The 21,835-nt window shown below is 50.1% G+C and overlaps 1 protein-coding gene across 9 annotated transcripts; it reads left to right on the plus strand.

Moving 5' to 3' along the window:
• The first annotated feature begins 13,437 nt into the window (after positions 1-13,437).
• Positions 13,438-21,452, plus strand: DNPEP (aspartyl aminopeptidase). Of its 9 annotated transcripts, none has more exons than XM_057503505.1 (15): positions 13,438-13,497; positions 14,075-14,168; positions 14,253-14,341; positions 14,453-14,566; positions 14,822-14,947; positions 15,154-15,293; positions 15,561-15,636; positions 15,744-15,851; positions 16,582-16,659; positions 16,864-16,947; positions 17,919-18,079; positions 18,454-18,493; positions 18,617-18,718; positions 20,832-20,999; positions 21,250-21,452. In XM_057503505.1, exons 2-15 carry the CDS (start codon positions 14,081-14,083, stop codon positions 21,364-21,366), a joined length of 1,491 nt encoding a protein of 496 aa, XP_057359488.1. In that variant the 5' UTR covers positions 13,438-13,497; positions 14,075-14,080; the 3' UTR covers positions 21,367-21,452. The 9 variants fall into 9 exon arrangements, with proteins under 9 accessions (XP_057359488.1, XP_036770375.2, XP_057359491.1 ...); XM_036914480.2 differs by having other exon boundaries at positions 21,316-21,452; XM_057503508.1 differs by having other exon boundaries at positions 15,163-15,293.
• Positions 21,453-21,835: the final 383 nt, after the last annotated feature.

Consider the following 21,835-nt stretch of genomic DNA (forward strand, 5'->3'; position numbering starts at 1 on the left):
GCCTGCAGGAAGCCTCTCTGCTCACCACAGCCTCAGGATCAAGCAGGACCCAGGTCACTGACACGTCCCCAGAATAGCCACGATCCTACCGTGTGTTGATGAGAGGTGGCTACACCAGCCCTGCAGGGACAGAATCAGCCTCCTCCAAAGACCCTGCCCCAGGGTCCTCCCAACCACCTGGCCCTCCTCTCTTCCCTCTCGCCAGGCTTCCCTCCTCAGGTCTGAGCACCTGGTTGTGCCCGAATGCAGCCCCCTGCCCTCTTCCAGGTGCCAGAGTCTTAGATATCCCCCCTCACATCTCTGCCCTTGGCACATCTGGCCATCTCCCCACAATTTCCAGCACCCTGCAGCAGATACCTCGAACTTCTCCAAACTCCACCCTGTCCTGAGTCCTGAGCCATTTCCTGAAGAGACAGAGACCCAAGCGGAAGAGTCCCCTCCCCCCAACAGTCTGAAACCCCCAAGGAGAACAGATGTTAGGACTGGACTAGAAGAGGGGAAGCGGGGTCTGAGAGAGGGGATGGGAGGGGGCCAGGTGATTTGGGAGCAGCTGATATTGTGCTGGATGTCACCCAGCCCTGCTCCAGCCTCCATGGAAGACTTCATAAGCTCCTCCACCTACCCACGGACTCACACCCTCTAGATAGCCTCTAGGCCTGGCTATTTAATCTGCTGAAATGTAAGCCCCTTCTTTCTTTCTTAGACCTTAACCCAGATAGAGAAAAGCAGGTTTCTTTCTCCCCGGGAATTCTGTCAGGTTCCTAGTGCCATCACTCAGCCCTCTCTTCTCCCTGATTCATCCCCATTCCTTTCATCTTTCCTCATAGGCTTTTTTGGTTTCAGCCCCTCCAGTTTGGTCACATCCTTGCTGTCCTGGGCCCCGTCCAGGTTTCCTATATCCCTCTGAGGCTGTGGAGTGCTTTAAACAGGGCCTGAGCAGGCTGGCAATGACCTCACATGGCCACTGTGCACAGTTGCTATCTATAGCCTTATAGGATCATCCTCCTCTTCCTCCAACCAGCTGAGTCACAGTAAGCTTGAGGTCCACTCAGACCCCAGGGCCTTCTCAGCCACTCAAGACCACAGTCCAACCCATCACTCTGAGCTGTATAGCTCCTGAGTGGGATACTTTATTATCTGAACCATCCAAGTATGTAATAAAAGTGAATATTTCACTCAATAATGTAGCTACCACTTATTGAGCACCTGCTTTATACTATCCATGGTTATTCTGGACACTTGCTGTATAAAATCACTGTATCTTTAAACCTCACAGCACTGGGAAATAACTATTATCCTCATTTTACAGTTATCCATTCTAGGTTCAGAGAAGTTAGGTAAGTTCCCTAAGTTTGCACAGCAAATAAAAACAAAGTCCAGATTTGAACTTTAGTTGATGGCTCCTAGAAGCCCAGCTCATTTCTCTGTGTGGTCTCTAAGGCCTTGCCATAGATCGACTTGGCAGGCTCAGTTACAAGGCTTTCCCCCTTTTAACCAGACCCTACCTGGGAATCTCCACTGAAAAGCCCCTTGTCCAGTAGTGGGAACAATGTTGGCAAGTCCCTCCCAACATCCTTCCCTGTTCCTCTCCCCAGCCCCACTGCTCTCAGAGGGGGGCCAGTGTTAGAGGGGGCAAGTTTCAGGGTGTTTCAGGCCTTCATCCCACAGCAAGTGGGGGGGGCACTGAAGATTTTATGTCTGGGGAATAAAGTGGCCAGTGGGGGCCGCTCTGCCTTGTGCCACCCTCAGACACTGCCCCCCATCCCTCCGCAGGTTGGAGAGGCTCCCCTGAGTGCACCCTGGCCCCAGACTGCCCCCAGCTGGCCTGGGAGCAGGCCTCTGGCAGCAGCACCCCACAATTCTGTCCTGAAGAGGCTTCCTGGGGGCTGGGACTGGGACTGGGCTTGATCCTGAGGCCTCAAGGTTCAAAAGAAACTCTGGGGTTCACTGTCAGCTCTGGGGATCCCCACTGCTCCAGCTCCTGGGCCCCAGAGCCACCCAGCGTTATCTCAGATAGACTCCCCTTCCCAATTTTAAAGATCCTGAGAGATACAAATTGTTGAAAACAAAGAGTGCTGGAGTTCCTTCTCCCCACCCACAGTGGCAGAACCCTATCCCCAACCGTTTCAAAGAGCCCCCCTGATATCCCCTCCCCAGCCAGCCTCAAAGAGGTGGGCCAGGCTCCCCCTCTGCCCTTCCCACCCTGGGCACCAGAATAGACCGCGGAGCACCTGCCCTGGAGGGGCCACGGCTGCTGCTGCCACTCAGGCTGCAGGAGGGGGTTGAGAAGAGGCGGGGATGGGGCTGGGATTGTGGGAGGGCGCTCCTGGGCCCTCTGTGTTGTGCAAAGTGCTTTCCACCAACACCCTGCAAGCAACAGTGCCCCCCACTTCCCAACCAGGTCATGGCTTGGAGCATCAGACACCCTCTCGTGGTGGGATTCAGGCTGTCTCCATCCCCAACTTTTTCCTGGTCTCAATCTCTGCCCCTACCTTTTCTGCCCTCTGGTCTCTGCCCCCTTCCCTTCCTCTCTCAGTCACTTCTCTTGCCTTCTCCCCAAGCCCCTACTTCTACTCCTCAGTCTGTCTCCTCCTTCCCTGTGGTCTGTGCCCCACCTCCCCACCAGTTCTAAGTGAGGCTGCCCTTGCTCAGTGACCCCACATTCCAGCTTTACTGGGGTCGGGAGGGCTTCCTGCCTGGTGTGGGATCCCTGCCCCCACCCTTAGCTCCCGGCAGCCTCTTGGGCTGTCCAGCTGCTGGCCCTTCACAGTTCCCTTCTTGGACCCCTCCCCCAGCCCCAGGCCCAATTTAGCTCCTTTAATCTTCCCTGTAATCCAATCCGACTGTTTCCTGAGCACACACTGCACTTCCCAAACTTCCAGTCCCTGGAGAGGGGCAGCGCAGGGTGGCCTCAGCTCTTTCCTCCGCTGAGGCAGCCCCTGCCCCATCCTGGACACCGCTGCTGTACCTCTCTTCTTTTCTCCACCCCTAAGAGGCCCCAGGAGCTCTGACTGCACAGGCCTCTGGCATCTGGCCTCCATGGAGCCCAGGCCTGGGACGGACCTACTCCTCACCTCACGCTTTCCCACCACCTGGCCTGCCCACGCTGTTCCCTCTGCCTGGAGGACCTTCACCTCCGCAGTGCATTTCTTCCAATGAGGAAATTACCCCCACCCCTCTCAAGGCCAGCTCCGGCCTGATTTCCCAAATTCCAGAGTGCAGACTGCAACCAGACCGCCTGGATCCCTGATTCCAGCCCTGCCGCCCATGAGCTGTGCCACCTTGACCAGGATGCTTCCTTCTTAGAGACTCCATTTCCTCGTCTGTAAATGGGGATCATAATAGTGCATACCTCAGAGGCTGGCTTTGAGGATTGATTGAGTTACTTTATGTAAAGGGCCTAGAAGAGTTCTGGATAAACAGAAGTGCTATTTAAGTGTTAAACGAAAATTATCTTTTCCTGCCTTGTATTACAATGACGTTATTTCTTCCAAGTGAAGACATCCAAGGCTTGTGAAACACTTCATTTACTAACATCATTGCGGGGAGGGGGAAGCAAAGAAACATTACCATATGAGATGTACAAATTGTATGCAAGCCACCTTTCAATTTCATATATGTGTAAATTGTTCAGTAACCATATTTTTGTAGCATACTCATCTGCCTCTATCCAGACAGTCCCTTTTCAGCTCTCTGTGTCTTCACTGTTTATAGCTGGTGCCCAATAGCTTGGGTTTAAGTCCTTAGTCCCAAATTGTATTTAGCCATTTAGCTGAGTGACCTTGGGTGAGTGCTTTGGCTTCTTCAAGCCTCCGTTTTTCCTAAAGAGCCAAGATAACTCACAACAATTGTGGTGAATATTGAACGCAATGATATATATTTAAGCCATTTAGTGCTGTATTGGATATTCAACACAGGAGAGCTATCATTATTTTGATGATTTAACATTGTTGAATTGAATCCCAGTTCCAAAGAAGTGGGAGGTAGAGAGCTGGTATTGCATGGTCGAAGTGCCCTCCAGTGGCCATAATCGGAAACTGCAGGCTTCCTGGTGTGGTTGGATATTCTTTCCTTTGTGGGTCCCAGAACTAACTCAGCCTCCAACAAGCCCCATGCCAGGCTTATCCAACTCTCTTGGAATTCTTCACATCTTTCCTTTTACAGATATCTTAAGGGGAATTTTAAAAGTACTTAATAGGACAAGAGACTAGGGGGCAGAAATTTCAGCCCAGGAAGGCTACAGCTTGGTCATATATACTGTCTCTAAATGGGCCTGGGGCCTTGTGGCTGGGAGGCTGGGATGGTGGAATGCTGTGTGCTGGGCATCAGTTCTCCTGTGACCTGTACACTGGGATCTGGCCTGTGAGAGATCCTTCTTGCTGTCCACATCCAAAAATCTAGCATAGACCAAGTGTAGCCCATTCCGAGCACCTGCTTCAGTGCTTTGACAGACCTGTCATTTGTTCACCCCGGCACCCTTCCTTCCTTCTTCCATCCATCAATTTATTGAACACTGTCTGTGTACCAAGCCTCATGTCTTAGTTGCAGGGGGTAAAAAGGTCAATCTAACACAGACACAAATACAGCCACCGAGAGTTGTTCACAATATCCCAGACACCACCTGCAGAGTTAATCCTTGCATCTGAGTGTTTACAGCTTCTCTGTGTGGCTGAGTGGAAGGGCAGAGGCAGGAACATCAGATCCAGGCTGCTTGATTTCCCCTGATGAAATGTGTCCCTAGCAGAAGCTTTGTCTAGCAGGTTTGGGGGCTGACTTCCTCCTCCTGGGCCACACTGCTCCTCTGAGAAATCCTTCCCATCTCAAACATTTACCAAACTCCCAGCCCCACCTGCATCAGGGTCCCTGATCTCACCTCCCTTCCTCTACCCCTGCCCTTCACCCAGGGCCCAGTGCTGGGCGCAAGGGAGAGGGTAATGTGTTCTTATCCCATGCATGCACTGGGTGGCCTGGAGAGGGATTTTACTTACCTGATACTTGGCATCCAAACCCAGCTCTCTGGGCAACTCCCCCTTGTCCAGGATTCTAGAGTCATTGCATGGGAGGGTGGCTGGAGGTGCCCGGGCTTCATCTTTTTGGAAGATGGCAGGAGAGGGAGGAAGTGCTGGGTGAGCAAAGCGCACATTGTTTCTGGGACAATGTAGCCTCCTTGAGCTGCCAGCCTCCCTCCTTCCCTCCATGATCGAAGTTTTTAAAGTCTTGCCACCCCTTTCTCAGTACCCCTAGCTTTCTCCTAACTGTTCTAGCTCCTCAGAATTCTTCCAGCTGTGGTAATACAGGCTGCTGGCCCATTGCCAGGGCCCCTCAATTCCTAGACTAGGGCTGCCTAACAGAAATAGAATGGCAGTCACACTTTAAATATTCTGGTAGCCACATTTTTAAAAATTAAAAGAAACAGGTGAGAGTCATTTTAATAATGTAATATATTTAACCCAATGTATCCAAACTATTATCATTTGAACACATAATCAATATTTAAAAATTGAAATATGTATATTTCTGTAATCCAATGTGAACATATTTTGTATGTATAGCACCTCTCAATTTGGACCAGCCACATTTCAGGTGCTCAGTAGCCACATGTGGCTGATGTCTGCTGAATTGGGTAGCACTGGTCCAGAGCCTTCCTTCACTACTGGGCATACACACCTTTGGCTATGTAGTTAATCTTCTCATTTCCACATGTCCTGTCTCCCCAAAGAGATTAGAAGCCCTCTGGGTCAGAGTCCTCATTTCATTCATTCTGGTATCTCCCATGGCACCATAAAACAGTGTGCCACACTCAGAGGCCCTCCAAGCATGTTTGTTGATGGGAGTGAGCACTGGGGATTGATTTTTGTGGTTTAGTTATGGCTGTTATAGATTGCTTCTATACATGCCTCCTGCTGCAATATTAGCAGAAACAAGCAGCCATGGTTGTCAGCATAGGCAGAGGCCTCAGGGCACATGGGGCTCCCTGAATCAGGCGGGGGAAATCCTGCCAGACCACATACCATTTCTCTGGTTTAAGAGCTTGTCATTGCCCCAGCACACTCCTCCCTGCAACCCCATGTCTGTTAGACCTTGGATGTAGCTTCTGTCAGGGTGCATTGCACAAAGGCTGTCTCCAGCACCCCACCACCAGGTGGGGAGCTCCTTGGGGCAGAAAAGGAGTTATTCAGGTAGACAAGAGCCTGAACCATGACAGGTGTGCAAAACACGCCAGTGATATGAACAATGAATGGGTGGCTGGAGCCAATGAAGCCTCTCAAAAAAGTCTTTCTTGAACACTTAACTTTGTGTCAGGCACTGTGCTAGGCACTGGGGATTCAGCAGAACCACGGGGATGTGGGCTGTGCCCTCTGGAGCTTCCCCCCCATGTGGGAAACAGACAATAAACACGTATACACACAAATAAAAAATAATTAGCACACTGACTGAGGAAGCAAACACAGGGGCTGAGGTGGAAAATGAGGGTGGAATTCTTTAAGTAAAGTCAAGTGTACTCTGCAGCCTCCTGGAATAAGGACACCCCCAGTGCTGCCCAGGTGAGGGGTCATCATTTAGACACCGGCCCCAGGAGGCCAGCCTGAGGCTTGAGGGCTGCTGTGAGGATGTTACTGGTTCAGATTCCACTGATGATGTCTTAATGGGCCCTGTGAGATGGACTGAGGACCCCGCAAGTTGTAGCAGTATCTGTTCAGCCCTGCAGATGTGACCATAGCTCGGGAGGAGGTGAGCAGGTGTCCATGGCACTCAGCCTCTCTGCCACATCCATCCCCAACAACTAGCTCCCAGGCTACCCTGAGGTAACCGGGCCTGTCTGCTTGGTTTGTCTTTGGTGGGAGTGTCCCAGCCAGCCCTGTGTGCCAACCTGCGAGCCGCGCATGGTCTTAGGGATTGGTAGCGGGGTGGGGTGGAGTGGCGGGGAGGGGCGAGTAAAAAGATGAACAAGATATGGTTCCTGCCCTTAAGATGCTGAGCTGCTGATGAATTAGACTTTGAACTCAGGGCTTACCGGATCATACTCATTGTCCTCTCAGCTAACGTTGGAGGAGCGGTGTGTTAATTGTTGATGGAATCATTTAGGCAATCAAACAACCCTATCTGGTTCCCAGCTTCTCTGTGTGTTGCCCTACAACATAGCACTGAGCTCAAGTGCAGTCACCCATTGGCACTAGCGTTTTTGAGAATCTAGGTTAGTATTTCTTAGGGTAGTCTAAGGATGGAAGAATTATTTGCAGCATGGTTAAAAAAGCATATCCCTATGCCTTAGCTCAAACCTGGCAAAGCAGAACTTTCCAGTGCAGGGCTCAGGAATATGCATTTTAAAAAGCACTCTAGGTAATTCTTATACTAAGCACTGCCTCAGATTTAAATACCTATCATGGTTACCAAGTCCCAGGTCTGGCTGACCCCAGTGGGTCAGTTTCTCTGTCCCTGATGGGTGTTGGCTTTGATATTTTTATTACTGATGAAAAACCATGATTCATAAGCTGCTGGTGGCCAACTGTCAGCTTGAAAGGAATCAGAGGTCACTAAGAACAGAATTCCCTATCTTTGCAACCCATCTATAAAATGCTTACCTGAGCAGACACTGTTTAAAGGCCATTAAAATACCAGACACAGAGTAACCCAGTCCCTGGAACTTTATAGACATATTTACTCAAACCCAAGTGCTTGCAAAGAGTAAATAAAAGGGAAGGAAAATGAGCAAGCACCCCTAGAAATATGAACTGAAAGTAAATAGCCCTGTTCACTAAAATAAACAGGACAAATCCAGCGAGGATTAAATGACCTCTAGTTAGACAGTCTCAGGGCCAGGAATTCCCTGTCCCGCCTCCCATAGGAGGGAGAGGTGAAGGCCTGTCTCTGCCACCTGGGGGCATGCACAGGTGCCACCTTGGGAAGTCAGGGCCAGGCCGGCAAGGGCAGGCATCCTTGGGAGGTGAGAGTGCTCCCCAGACCTCACTGGCAGACTGCTATGGAGCCTGAAAATCTCCAAGATTAAAGATAGAGAAACCCTAAGAGGCCTATGATAAAATGCACAATTTTATCAAATGGAGGTATAGTACCTCAAGCCACTATTTTTTCTATTTATTCATTAATTTGGTGAACATTAGTTTAGCACTTGCACATTTCAGGCCTTGTGCCAGTCACTAAAGATAATTGAGGCATAAATCTGCCCTCACATTGCTCAGTTTAATATGAGACAAATAAGAATAAATAGCTATCATTTATTATTCCCTTACTACTTAACAAATTTATTGATAAGCACCCTACAGGCATTATCTCATTTAATCCTTACAACATTATGAGGTTTTTACTATTATCTTCCCCCGTTTTACATGTGAGGCTCAAAGTCTGGTGGTAAATGTAGTAAACTAACTCTCTGGAAGAAAGAAAAGCCCTGATTTGTGCCCATCTCAGAAGTGTAAATACTCCCAACCTGGTTTCAAGCCACCAGCCCAATGTGCTAGTCCAGCACACTCCTGCCAATATGGCCCACAGCTATATACTGAGTAATGAAGGGGCCGGGATCTGAGCCGAGGTATGTCTGAGTCCAAGCCCATGTGCATAACCACTTTGTTTTACTGTCAGTTACAACATGAGATCACTGACATTTGAGAGAGATACATCTCAAGACCTTTGTGAAGTGCCAGTTTTACAACACTCCATAAAATGTCCAAGGTTAATAACCAGCGCTTCCTGCATCTCTTTGTTTTTATCACCAACAGAAACAGTTGATTTCTTCTGAGGGCCATTTCAAAAAAACTTTTTTATTTTGACATAATTATGCAGTCAAAAAGAGGTTGCAAAAATAGTACAGAGAGGTCCTGTGAACCCTTCACCCAGTTTTCCTCGATGGCTACATGTTCCATAACTACAGTACAATACCACAGCCAGGCACATGATGCTGGTAAAATGTGCATGTATAGCTCTATGCCATGTTATCTAGGATTGCCAGATTTAGCAAATAAGAATTCAGACACTCAGTTAAGCTTTTAAGTATAAGTATATCTCATTCAATATTTGGGACATCTTTATATGAAGAAATTATTTATCTGAAACTTAAATTGAACTGGATGTCCTGTATTTTAGCTGATAACCCAAATTTGATCACATGTGTAAAATCATGCAGCCTTTCCTGTGTTCAAGATACAGATCTATTCCACCACGACAGATGTCCCTGTTGTACTCCTTTAGCGTCCCACCCATCCCTTCCCCACCATCCCCAGCCCTTGGCAACCACTATTATGTTCTCTGTCTATGATGTTCTCATGTTTCCCACTCAGCATAATGCCCATGAGATTCATCCAAGTTGTTGCAGTTATCAATAGTTTGTTGCTTTTTATTACTGAGATGTATTCTACAAGGGCCATTTTTCACAAAAAATTATTTTTTTAAAGTTTCATGCATTTGGTATGTACTGCATATGTACTATGTGCCAGGTACAGATGGGGAGCAGGCGAAGAGCTAACGGCAGTCGGGGCAGGGGTTTTGCCAGGAAAGTAGCAAATTCAGTGCAGGCCGGTGACTTGAAGGTATATGCAATGGGGTGACTATGGATGGAGCATATGATTTATGCTGGGTAGGAGGAAAGTGGAGAGGACTAAGGAAGAGGGAAAAGAGATCAGTATTTGTAGTTCTGTGTAGGTGAAGAATTAATGAAGTTGGGTCCCTTTTTCTGAAGGTTTGCCTACCTCATCCCCAGCTTTTTTGTTTAAATATCAACATTAAAAGAAATATTCCATCCACTTCCTCTTGCACATGTAGGCAAAGTTTCTCTATCAGAAGGTAATACAGGTTTATGTGAGTACTTTCAAGTTGAAGGCTTTAGGATTAAATGTTAATCAACAAATGCTTACTAATTCAACCAGCGTACAAAAGAAAACAAAACTATGGTCACAGAGAATAGGTAAAAATCATCTTTCCACCTTTACTTCTTAACTTTACTTAGTTTTTAAAAGTAGGTAATACTTGTATGTAGAAAAAAATTCAAAAAGTGCAAAAAGATCTATAGGAAAAAGAAAGTGTCCATTCCATCCCGGACCCTCAGCCATCCCATTTCTCCTGCCTAGACTCAGTTACCATTTTCTTGTGACTGCTGACCTAGTTTAAATATAGAAGAATATATGTGTGTGTGACTATGTGTTTATACACACACATAACTGCTATTTTGCACTTTTTTGTTTAGTAGATATCTTGGAAATTTTTCCCTATCAGTCTCTGTAAAGGTGCTTCATTCCTTTTTAACCATATAAAGTAATTTTAAAGCTCCCTTCTAGAACATAACTGGTTGGAAATAATATAATCTTCCCTGAGCTACTCACCCCAATGCATCCTGGGATTTGTAGTTTCTAATCCATTGAGTTGTGCATGGAAAACAGGACTTGAGCAGAAGTTACGTGTTGGAAATTAAAATGCCCTTCCAACAACACTTTAAGAGGATGCATTGTACTGTGTTATGCAAGTTCATACCATTATACCAAGAAGTGAATTATTCATTTAAACAACCAAGATTCCAACATTCCAACACACACACACACACACACACACACACACACACCCCACACACACACTCCACGTGCCTTCCCTTACTTACAGCATTGCTTTGGTCTTCTGTACCTCAAACCACCCTAAAAATTATGTGACAAATTACTACTGAGGAAGCTTCTTTTATAAACCGATGGATCAGAAAGGACATGTATATCAAACCAACTTACAATGAAGTGTGTGTAAGCAATTGCTATATTAACTCACCAGCATTTGTACTTTAATAGTTGTTAAACCAAAAGCATAAATGGATAATGGTAGCATTGTACACACACAGCTAAGGACTGTTGGGGGCATTTTTTCAGGAGGTTGAGGGTAAGAATGATTCTCGGAAATTTTTTTCAAATAGCTAAGGTCCCTCCTTGATGCTCCCACTCTGTATCCAATACCATTCCCTTATCCAGAGATGTCCACTCTCCTTCCAATCCTGCTTCTGTGCATGCATATGTATTTATATAAACTCTGGGAATTTATCTCATTATGTTTTACCTAAATGCTCTTGCCTTGTAAATACTATTTTGAAAATGGGTTTTTTCTCACTCAACAATATATTTAGAACTTTTTCTATAATGATACATAAAGATTGACCTCACGTTTTTTTGCTGCCACATAGTACTCTAAAATACCATGTTCCAAACTTTAACGTGCATTCAGATCATCTCAGGATCTTGTTAACATACAGACTCTGATTGGTTAGGTCTGGGGTAAGCCCTGAGGTTCTGCATTTCAAAAAAGTTTCCAGATGTTGTAGATGCTGCTGGCCAAAAAATCACACTTCAAGGAACAAAGATGTAGAGCATGGGTGAAGGTGTGTGTGAGAGCCCACTTGGACCAGCTCATAAGAACTAACTGTCAAATTTCCAGGATTTTTGTGATCTCATTGTTAAACATAGCAATCATTTAAAAATTAAATTATATAAGCTTAAGATTAAATGTATTATGCTAAAACAGATTATAAGTACTCAAAAATCACCACTTCCTATTTTACTATAAATCTATGCTCTTGAAGTTATTTATGTCTATTATATCTATACAGTGGAAATCTATGCAATAGTATGCTTTTGTGCATCCCTTCCCAGTTCCACATTCAGTCCATACTGGCAGCTTGGAACTAGCCCTGGGGAGTGTTTATACTACAGAAATTGTGTGTACAGACAGGCATTACCCCACACCTTCTCCAACACTTTTTCACTTTTGCTTACCTGACAAATCAAAAATGGTATCTCATTTTTAACTTCCCTGATTACAGTAAGATTGGGCCTCTCACGTTAATTCCTAGGAGTTTAATAGTATTGCTTGTTCTTGTAAATAGGATCTTTGTACTGTTTTATTTTCTAGTTGGTTATCTAACAGGAAAGCTGATTATTTTTAAAATCATGCCACCCCCTCTACCGGTTCTACTAACTTGCGCATTTATTTCTTTGAGGTCCTAAGTAATCATATAATCTACAAATAATGACAGATTTTTCTTTTCTGTATATATAATTGCTTTGTGGCACTGCTTTGACTGCTGTTCCACGTTGACTACCAGCAGTGACACCTTATCTGTGTCTTACTTCTGATTTGAATAGGAACACTTCTATATTTTCCCACTAACATCTGCATTAGATTTCTGCCAGCTAGCCTTTACCTTTTCTCATCCTGGTTTCTTAAGGGGATTTTGCTTTGGTTTTTTTATCAAGAATGGATGGATGTTCAATTTATCAAACATTTACTTTCACTTCCTAAGTTATGCATTTTGTTATTTGAATTTCTTACATTAACATGTACTGTTTGTGGGGATCAGAAGAACATTAAAGATTTTTCTTTAGGTTAAATCTCCTCCTCCCTTTTCAGCTGTCTTCACTGTCCTTGAATATGTCCCTTCCCCAGTAGCCAGCCTCTGGCTCCTCAGAGGAAAGGAATGTTCTCTCAGCCCACTCAGCACTGAAACTTTATATATATAATGACATTTCAATAAATGGTTAGGGCATTCCATGAATTTAACCCATCACCTCGTGTGTATATTCTTGAACACTCTCCTGCAATATCTACTCCTTTGAAGTGAGCGCTGCAGGACCTTTCCAACTATTCCCTACCTCCCCCACAGCCTACCAATCCCATCCCAGTATGAAAGGTCTGGTTGCTCCCTTGACCTGTAATCCTTCGAGTGTTGATAACACCTTGGTTCGTTGCTAGGACCTATTTTGAACCTAGGGGCCATCAAAAGTCCCAATCAGAATCTATAGGTGGCAAAGTGCCAGGGTTTTTTAAATTGTTGTTCACCCCTCTTGACATATGAATATTGGAATTGTCTCCATAAACACAATGGAGTGTTTTTCTCCTGTGGTTTTTAAGTGGAAAGAGTACAGATATGAGTCAAATCCCAGGTGCATCCAAACAATTGTGTTATCTTGGAAAAGTCATTAACCTCTCTGTCCCTCAGGGACTTCCCTGTAACAGAGCACTACCAAAGTGCACCAAAAAAGCCCCAGAAAAGATCCAGGAGTGGGTTGGTCCGGGCCTCTGGAATCAGATTAACTGAGTTCAAACCCTACCTCTGCCATTTACTGTCTTGGACTGGTTACTCGTCCCTGTATTTCGGTTTGTGTATAAAATGGGGACAAAGTTGATGGGGCAGGTGGGAAGCTTTATCATGAAGATAAAGCTCGTGAGCACTCCAAGGACATGAGTCACGTTGCTTTTATTATCACAAGAGAACTTGTGGAGAGACAGCACTCTGCACAGTACCCATCGGACCAGGTGAGCTAGCGGGGAGTACTTTCTCCGACTCTCCGACCCGGGGAAGGGGTGGGGCGGGCGGTTGGCGGCCGGCGGCTGTGCTAGCACCTCCGGGGCGGCAGAGGGCCACCTACGCCGCAGGGGACAAAACAGCGAGGGGTGGGGCGGGGCGAGCGCCCGGGCCGGGAGCGCGGCAGCGGGCTCACGCGTAGGGCCGTGCAGGTAGGCGTGCACCGCCCGCCCGGCTCGAATGCTGGTCCCAGACCTTGGTGGCGCCCAGGCTCCACCGCGCGAGGAGGGGTGGGCCGTGCCCCGCCCGAAGCGAAACCAAAAGCCCGGCCCCGGACGATCCGACCTTCTTGGGGCTGGAAGGGGGCGGCCTCCGAGAGACTGAGGGTGGGGCGGAGGTGGGGGTCTCCCCGGAGTACGGGGCTTTCGCTTCGGGCCGGGGTCGCGCCTTGGTGAAAGCCGGCTCGGAATTAGGGTCCCGCCTGGGAGCTCAGAGTTTGGGAACCGACCGGGATACGTGAGGTAGGGCTTAGGGGGCCGGGCCAAAACTCGGGTTAGGGGCGGGCCGTCCTGGACGAGCCGGGCTGGGAGCGCCGCAGGGTTGTGACAAGTACTGGACCGGAGCCCGAAGCTCTCAGCGGAGAGAGGTTTGGCTCGGCATCCGCGTCTCTGGGTGGGCAGGAGGGCGGACAGAGAGGTCTGAGCCCTGGAGGCGGCACTTCGCGGGGCTGGGGGCTGGGGAGTCCAGGGGTCCCAGACCTTGCAGGAATCTGAGCGCCCTACTGCCTAGGTGGCCATGACCGGCAGGGCTCGCAAGGAGGCGGTGCAGGCCGCGGCCCGCGAACTCCTCAAGTTCGTGAACCGGAGCCCCTCTCCTTTCCACGGTAGGTAACCAGGACAGGGGAAGCGGGTGGGGCCGGTGTGTCCCCTACCGCGCTCAGCTCTGTGAGAGGTCTCTTTCCCTACAGCTGTAGCCGAGTGCCGCAGCCGCCTCCTCCAGGCTGGCTTCCGTGAACTCAAGGAGGCGGAGAGCTGGGATATCAAACCTGCGAGCAAAGTAACTAGGGGTGGGTTGGGGCCAGAGAGGCAGGTCCCTAGGCTGGGGCTCAAAGTCCTGTGCGCCATCTGGCTGGCTAATACAACTCAAAACTCTCCCTCCGGCCCCCAGTACTTCCTAACCAGGAACTCCTCTACCATCATTGCTTTCGCTGTGGGAGGCCAGTATGTTCCTGGCAATGGTTTCAGCCTCATCGGGGCCCACACGGACAGCCCCTGCCTCCGGGTAAGGAACTGGGGCTGTGCTGGGCTAGGGGAGGCATCAGGGGAAGTACAGGGTGAGAGAGAGCCGGAAGGTACAAACTGGGGGCGCTGTTCCCTGGAGCAGGGAGGAAGACTTGTGCCCCCTTCCCCCACACCTTGGGCGCTCTCTGTCACTAATACTTGTTCTTTGTTACTCTGCTTGTGAATGGTCTGTCTCACCTCCAAGCCAGCGCCCTTCGGTGTTCTCTGACTCCTCATTCCCTGTCTTCACACTCAGGTGAAACGGAGGTCTCGGCGCAGCCAGGTGGGCTTCCAGCAGGTTGGTGTGGAGACCTATGGGGGTGGGATCTGGAGCACCTGGTTTGACCGTGACCTGACCTTGGCTGGACGCGTCATTGTCAAGGTAGGAACTGGGGCTGGACCTGGGAGGTTCTGAGCTTCAGCTACCTGGAGATTGTTCCCTTCCTTCAGGGTGCTGAGAACCTGTGGAGAGCCCCCCAGGGAAGCAGGGTGGGGGCAGTTGGGTAAGAGACTACCTTGGCTAGTGTGGGTTAAGTGGGGCCTTTAACCAGTTGTGGTTGGGAGGTGCCCTGGACTGACCTGGCCTAGTGGCCACAGTGCTCTACCTCAGGCCGGCTGGAGCAGCGGCTGGTGCACGTGGACCGGCCCATTCTTCGCATCCCACACCTGGCCATCCATCTGCAGCGAAATGTCAACGAGAACTTTGGGCCCAACATGGAGATGCACTTGTGAGACTGGGGCAACGCCGTGGCGACCAAGAGGGATGGGGTGTGGCCCGGGACATGGAAGGGGCCTCAGGGGGACCTAGGAGGACACTACCTAATGGTGGTCACATCAGGTCCTACTCTTGGAATCCAGTTGATGCCTGAACATTTGGGGAGTGAGCTGGGAATGGAAGGGCAAGGGCAGTCCCCATCAGGAGATGCCTGAGCTTGGGGGTGCCCCCCCCTGCTGTGTCTGCCACCCTCCCACACCCCCCTCATCTCTCCCCACAGAGTCCCCATTCTTGCCACAGCTGTCCAGGAGGAGCTGGAGAAGGGCACTCCTGAGCCAGGGCCTCTCAACGCTGCAGTAAGAGGGTCCCCTGCTGAAGGGGAGGGTGAGCACAGGGGAAGGCACCGATCCCTGAGAAGAGCGGGGAGAGCAGATCCTCATCCAAGCGTCCTCCGGTCCTGCAGGATGACCGGCACCACTCGGTCCTCATGTCCCTTCTCTGTGCCCATCTGGGGCTGCGTCCCGAGGACATCTTGGAGATGGAGCTCTGCCTTGCGGACACACAGCCTGCGGTGAGGAACGCTGTAGGACCTGTGGGAGGGGACCTCGGGGATCCCAGCACTCACCCCCACCCCCGCCCCCGCCAAGCACTCATATCTGTGCCAGGCCCCCAGTCACTCCCATCCCGTTCTTCCCAGCAGACACCATCCCCCTCTGCCTCCAGGGCAGCGGTTCTCAAAAGGGCAGCTTCCCTGCTGCAGACTGCAGTGGGCCTGGGAATCAGCCTTCCCACAGAGTCCCCGGGAGTGTCTGCACAGGTGGTCTCTGTGTGCTTTTACCCACACTGGTTCCGAACCTCTGAGGGCAAGAGGCCTGGATGTGGCCACCCTTTTCCTGGAGTGTGTCCTCGTGTCCCTCCCAGTGTCCAACAGTAGATTGCCAAGTCTTCGGGTCTGTCCTGTTTGAATGTGCACTAAGTTTCTGTTCCTCACCGGGTTTCTCTTAGCTTTTCTTGTGACCTTCAACCCCTCCCTTTTCCTGTCCCTTAGGAACTGGTCAGGAACTGTTGGCTTCCCCCCTCCCCTTCCTCAGCTCCCAGCCTCCCCACTCCCCTCCCTCAGACCCACTCTACATTCTCCATTCAGCCCTGCACAGTAGGATCATAGTGCCCAAACCAGAGGTCAGGGGCAGGTGGCACAAGGAACTGAGGAGGTTCGCTCAAGCTCAGGCATTTGGGAGCAGGGAGAAGCAGGTGAGTTGGGCGAGGGCCTGAAGGTCAGGCTGATTGTCCTGTCTTCCTAGGTCCTGGGTGGTGCCTATGAGGAGTTCATCTTTGCCCCTCGGCTAGACAACCTGCATAGCTGCTTCTGTGCCCTGCAGGTGAGGACCCCTCCTAGTTGAAAAGGTCCCCAACATGCCAGGCAGTGCCCTGAGAGGTGAGGGCCAGTGAGAGCCCAAGCCCACCTCACTCCAGCCATGATGGCAGGTGGACTAGGAGAGGCAGGCAGCCTCTGGGGCATTGATGGGCTGAGTTATGAAGAAGGAGTGGTGACGATGATGCTCTTGTTCCCCACCCCAAACCAGGCCTTGATTGATTCCTGCACAAACCCTGCCTCCCTGGCCACGGAGCCCCATGTACGCATGATTGCCCTCTACGACAACGAAGAGGTACATAGAGGACTCTGTGGAGGTCCCCAGTGTGAAGTCTCAGCTTGTGCCAGATACCTGCCATGAGCCAGGGCTCTTCCAGAAGCCAGACAGGGAGCCACCACCTTTCTCCATGAGCACTGGTCCCCCGTGGCCCGGTATATATCTGCTTCTAGCATGACCATGCCTCTCATGTCTCTGTGTGCCTTGTGGCAAGCTCCTCAAGAACAGGGACTCTGCCCTCTCACCCTCATAGCTCCAGGGCTCAGCACCTGGTGGGTCCCCATGCATGCTTCTGTTGGGGCACAGTTGTAGATGCTGTGACAGAGCTTGAACAGATGTAGAGTTCTCTGTCGTATAACTGCATAGGTCAGAGTTAACAGTTCAGGACAGGTGTCTGCCATCCTGAACACGTGGCTTGCATCTCAGGATCCAGGGTAGCTGTCCAGCTCCTGCCATCATGTCTATACAGAATTAGTAGGAAGGAAGAAAAGGGCCAAGAGGGAGTGTATGCCCATACTCTTCAGGGCATGACCCAAAGGTGGCATTGATTGCTGCATGCATGCCATTGAATGCAGCATGGCATGTTTAGTTGCAAAGGAAGCTAGGAACATCATCTCTGGCTGGGTAGTCATGTGCTTAGCTGCATCTTGGGTGTTCTGCTATAGAACATAGCATGGAGAGATAGCAGTCTTTGTCACATGCATAAAAGAAGATTGAGCAGTATATTGGGCACCTGGGCTGAGTCCTAGGTGAGGGTCAGGGAGAAGGAAGGGGACAGTGTGAGAAGCCCACCAGAAAGTACCATTTCTGCCCCAGAGATCACTGAGGAATGATTTGGCCCCAGCCCACCATCAGGTTTTCATAACCCCATTTTCCTCACCCACTGGCTCAGTGGGGTCCTGGGTCAGTCCGGGCATTGGGCCCCTTTCCCTGGCTCCCAGTTAAAGCCCGAGCATAGACCCCCAGAGCCAGGTCTCTGCTGTCACCAGGTGGGATCCGAGAGCGCCCAGGGGGCACAGTCACTGCTGACAGAGCTGGTGCTACGGCGGATCTCAGCCTCACCCCAGCACCTGACGGCCTTCGAAGAAGCCATACCCAAGTCCTACATGATCAGTGCAGACATGGCGCATGCAGTGCACCCCAACTACCTGTGAGTCTACCGTGCTGGGCACGCAGTCCTCACACAGCTGGAGATCTAAACGTAACCTGCCTGTAGGCCCAGCCCTGGGCACTGGCCTCTCCCCCTTCCTTTTCCTCACACTGCTGGGAAGTTCAGTGGGGACTTCCTTCTGACTGCTGCAAGGCCCACCTCGGTCAAAGTCATGTGGTACCTAACCCAGGTATGCTCATTAGGCTCTGTCACTCAAACTTATTTCTATCTGTTGCTAGAGGCAGCCTGGACACCAGTTAGCCTGACTCTGAGGTCCTGCCAGGCTGGGGGGTATGCATGGTCCGTTAGTGATGTCTGCCATGCGGGAGGTGGTGGGCGTTGACAGGCCTGGCCCTCCAATCTGTCTCTTACAGGGACAAGCATGAGGAGAACCACCGGCCCTTATTCCACAAGGTGAGCTGCTCCTGGTTCTCCTTAGGAACTCAGAGGCCTGGCTGCCTCTGGGCCTCATCTCATTCCCTTTGGGCCTGTCGTACATCTTTGCCTCACCCTTGATTCCTGGTTCCCTCTCCCTAGGGCCCTGTGATCAAGGTGAACAGCAAGCAACGCTATGCCTCAAATGCGGTTTCAGAGGCCCTGATCCGAGAGGTGGCCAGCAAAGTGGGGGTGCCTTTGCAGGTGAGGGGGGGCCCTACTTGGGCGGGTATGATGGAGGGAACAGGGTGGAAGGGCACAAGCAAATGGACCCCTAGGGATTGGGGAGCCTGGTAGACCAGGCTTTGGTGGAGGGGGTCCTAATAGAGTGAGGTTTTGGGTACAGGTCTTGTGTGGGGCTGGTAGTGTGCCTGTCCTGCTTGATTTCTGTGAGGATCAAAGGTACAGTGTGCTTGTGGCACATAGTGGGTCAGTCCTGCCCTTCTCCCACACACCATGTCTCTCACACAGCCTGGAGCAAATGCAGGGCTCGGGAGCCTGAAACTCCTACTGCTCATTTTCCTTTATGCCTTGACAATGGCCCATCTAGTCACAGGTAGAACATGAAAGAGAGAAGGGACTGAGGTCCAGGTGGTCCAGGGACAAATGCAGCAAACAAGCAGAGCAAGGTGAGTCAGGATTAGGACCTGGCATCCTGATGCCCAGCTCAGCTCAGGGCTCTGCCTGCTGCATAGACCCACCCTGCCCCATGTTAGCTGAGTTGTGTCACTCTCAGGACTCTCTGAGGAGGTGACACTTGAGCTGAGACTTAGCTACTGAGAAAAAAGCAGCTATAGGCGAGTCTGGGGGGAGAGCATCCTGGCCAGAGGTAACACGTGCCAGGGCCCCAGAGGGACAGGAGTGAGCTTCACCTGTTAGGGGTAGACAGAGCCAGGGTTGAGGACAGGAATGGAAAGGTGGAGAAGCCCTCCTAGGCCATAGAAGGGTGTGTGGATTTTCCCCTAAGGCAGTGGGAAAACAATGGGATCTTTTATAACTTACAGCAGAAAGCAGAACATGTATAGTTTAGAAAATATAAATAGAAATGAGGAAATAAACATTAATCCCCTATGATTTTTGTATATTGTTCCAGGTTTTTCTCTGTGCATATACTTAACTTTTTTTTTTTTTAAATGAAATCTACCTTTTTTCACTCAGTACTCTCCACCTTTCTTTCTAAGTAAATATTGTTTCAATAAGCTTGTGTATCATCTAGTGTACAGATCATTTTCAATTTTCCCCAGTTATTCCCAAAATGTTCTTTACAGGTGTTTGTCCTACCTTAGTATCCATTTCAGGACCACGTGTTACCACTGGTTGATGTCACTTCAAAAGTCTTTTAATCTAGTACAGCCCCCGCACACACACTTTTTTTCCTTTTAAATAACAATGCCCTGAAGAAGCCAGGCTGATCATCCCTTGTACCATCTCACTTTCTGGATTTGTCTGGTTACTTCCTCATGGTAGTGTTCAGCCGGTGCCTCTAGCCCCTCTTCTTCCTATAAACCAAAATTCCTATCTGAAGGTTTGATGGATTCAGGTTAAACATTTTGGCCAGAAGACGTCATGGTGGGTGTGTCCTTTACATTGCATCAGACCCTGTTATCTGGGTGATCCACCCTTAGCGATGATAAGACTGACCACTGGATTGGGGTGCTCTCTGATCCCTCTGTCATTTGGGGGTTTTCCTCCTCTGACTGGACACTAACCTGTAATCATCTGGGCACCTAATGGTTATAACACCAATTGATAATCCTTGCCTAAGTCAATAATTTCACCAGAGTTTACTGAACGATATCTCCCCCTAATTCATCCCTTCCACATTTCATCCTTGGAACATTTATTAGCTGCCATTCTTCTGTGAACTGGAACTTTTCCTCATCAACTAGGGTGATTTGGTTATGTTGTGGCTCCTACTGGAAAGTATTTTTTAAAACACTAAATCCATTATGTGATTTTTGTTGTTTATATGGTGGTGGGGAGGTGAGGAGAGTGGGTGTAAAGCAAGAGGGTGGCTTGAAGGAGACTTTTTATTTTTAATCCCACTGCCTGCTACATGGAGAAAGGATTCTTTGTGGGAGGCCAGGTGACGGCCGCTGGAACTAGGGCGGTGGTAGCTCAGACAGAGAGAGTAGGACCAATTCAGAATACACTGTCCTTTGGCCCTGCCATTTAGTGATTTTCTGATTTTATGCTGGTCACATACATCCTCTGAGGGGAGTGGGTAGCAGTGGACCATCTGCCGCTGCCGTTCTAAGGTGCCCTCCTCCTCGGACTTAGCGCGCACTGCATGTTGCTCCCGAACCTCTCCTCTCAGGATCTCATGGTCCGGAATGACTCCCCCTGTGGGACCACCATTGGACCTATCCTGGCTTCTCGGCTGGGGCTGCGGGTGCTGGATTTAGGCAGCCCCCAGCTGGCCATGCACTCCATCCGGGAGACAGCCTGCACCACAGGAGTCCTCCAGACCCTCACCCTCTTCAAGGTGGGTCCCACCCCACCCATCACCATGGCCACTGGACTGCTCCCCCCGCTCGTGCCTGCATGGGTTGCTGGGGCCCCCTGGTTATCACTAAGTGGCCACATAGGAAAAGAACGGTCCCCAGTCTTCTGAAGGCTCAGGGACCCCAATGAGCCCCCAGAGGACAGTGAGAGCACAGGGAGGGGAGGACTGGGGCAGCCGTCAGATGCGGGTGAAGCAGCAGTGCTTTTCTTGCTGGGGCCTGTGTTGGCAGGAGGGGAGCAGAGGGGCACCGCCCTGCAATCCGCTGACTCCAGATCCCTGCTGCCTCCCACTTCAGGGCTTCTTTGAGCTGCTCCCTTCTCTGAGCCGTAACCTCTTAGTGGATTGAGGCCTCTTGGAAAGATTTTTGCACTTGAGAGGGAAAGTTCTCACCTAAGCTGAAGCTGGATTATTAAAGTGGATTTTTCACTCAAACCCATTCTGTTGTGCTTATTTAGGGAATGGAGGGGAGGGAGTTGAACCTGGCTTGAACTTCTGGAACCAGAACAGAGCGGGAGGTTGGGGTGCAGGTGGAGTCCGCAGCTCCCGGAATTTCATGGAGGCCTGATTTCAAATCTCTTTTCTCTTCCTTAAATTCATGCTGAAGTGGATGAAGGGTGGGCAGGTCCAATCAGTAGGTCGCTTCTCCCATCCTCAGTCCTCCCTTCTGGGACGTGGCTTCAGTGCTCTTCTGTTCTCAGAATAGTCCTGGAGTCCGGCTCGGCCCTCTGAGGCCTTCATGCTCAGCATTAGGCCGCCCAGAGCTGCCCTGGGCCCCACGGGCTGTCTCCACCCTCCCCGTCTCAGGCATCGCAAAG

This window comes from Manis pentadactyla, chromosome 6 (assembly GCF_030020395.1).
Source record: "Manis pentadactyla isolate mManPen7 chromosome 6, mManPen7.hap1, whole genome shotgun sequence".
Lineage (NCBI taxonomy): Eukaryota > Metazoa > Chordata > Mammalia > Pholidota > Manidae > Manis > Manis pentadactyla.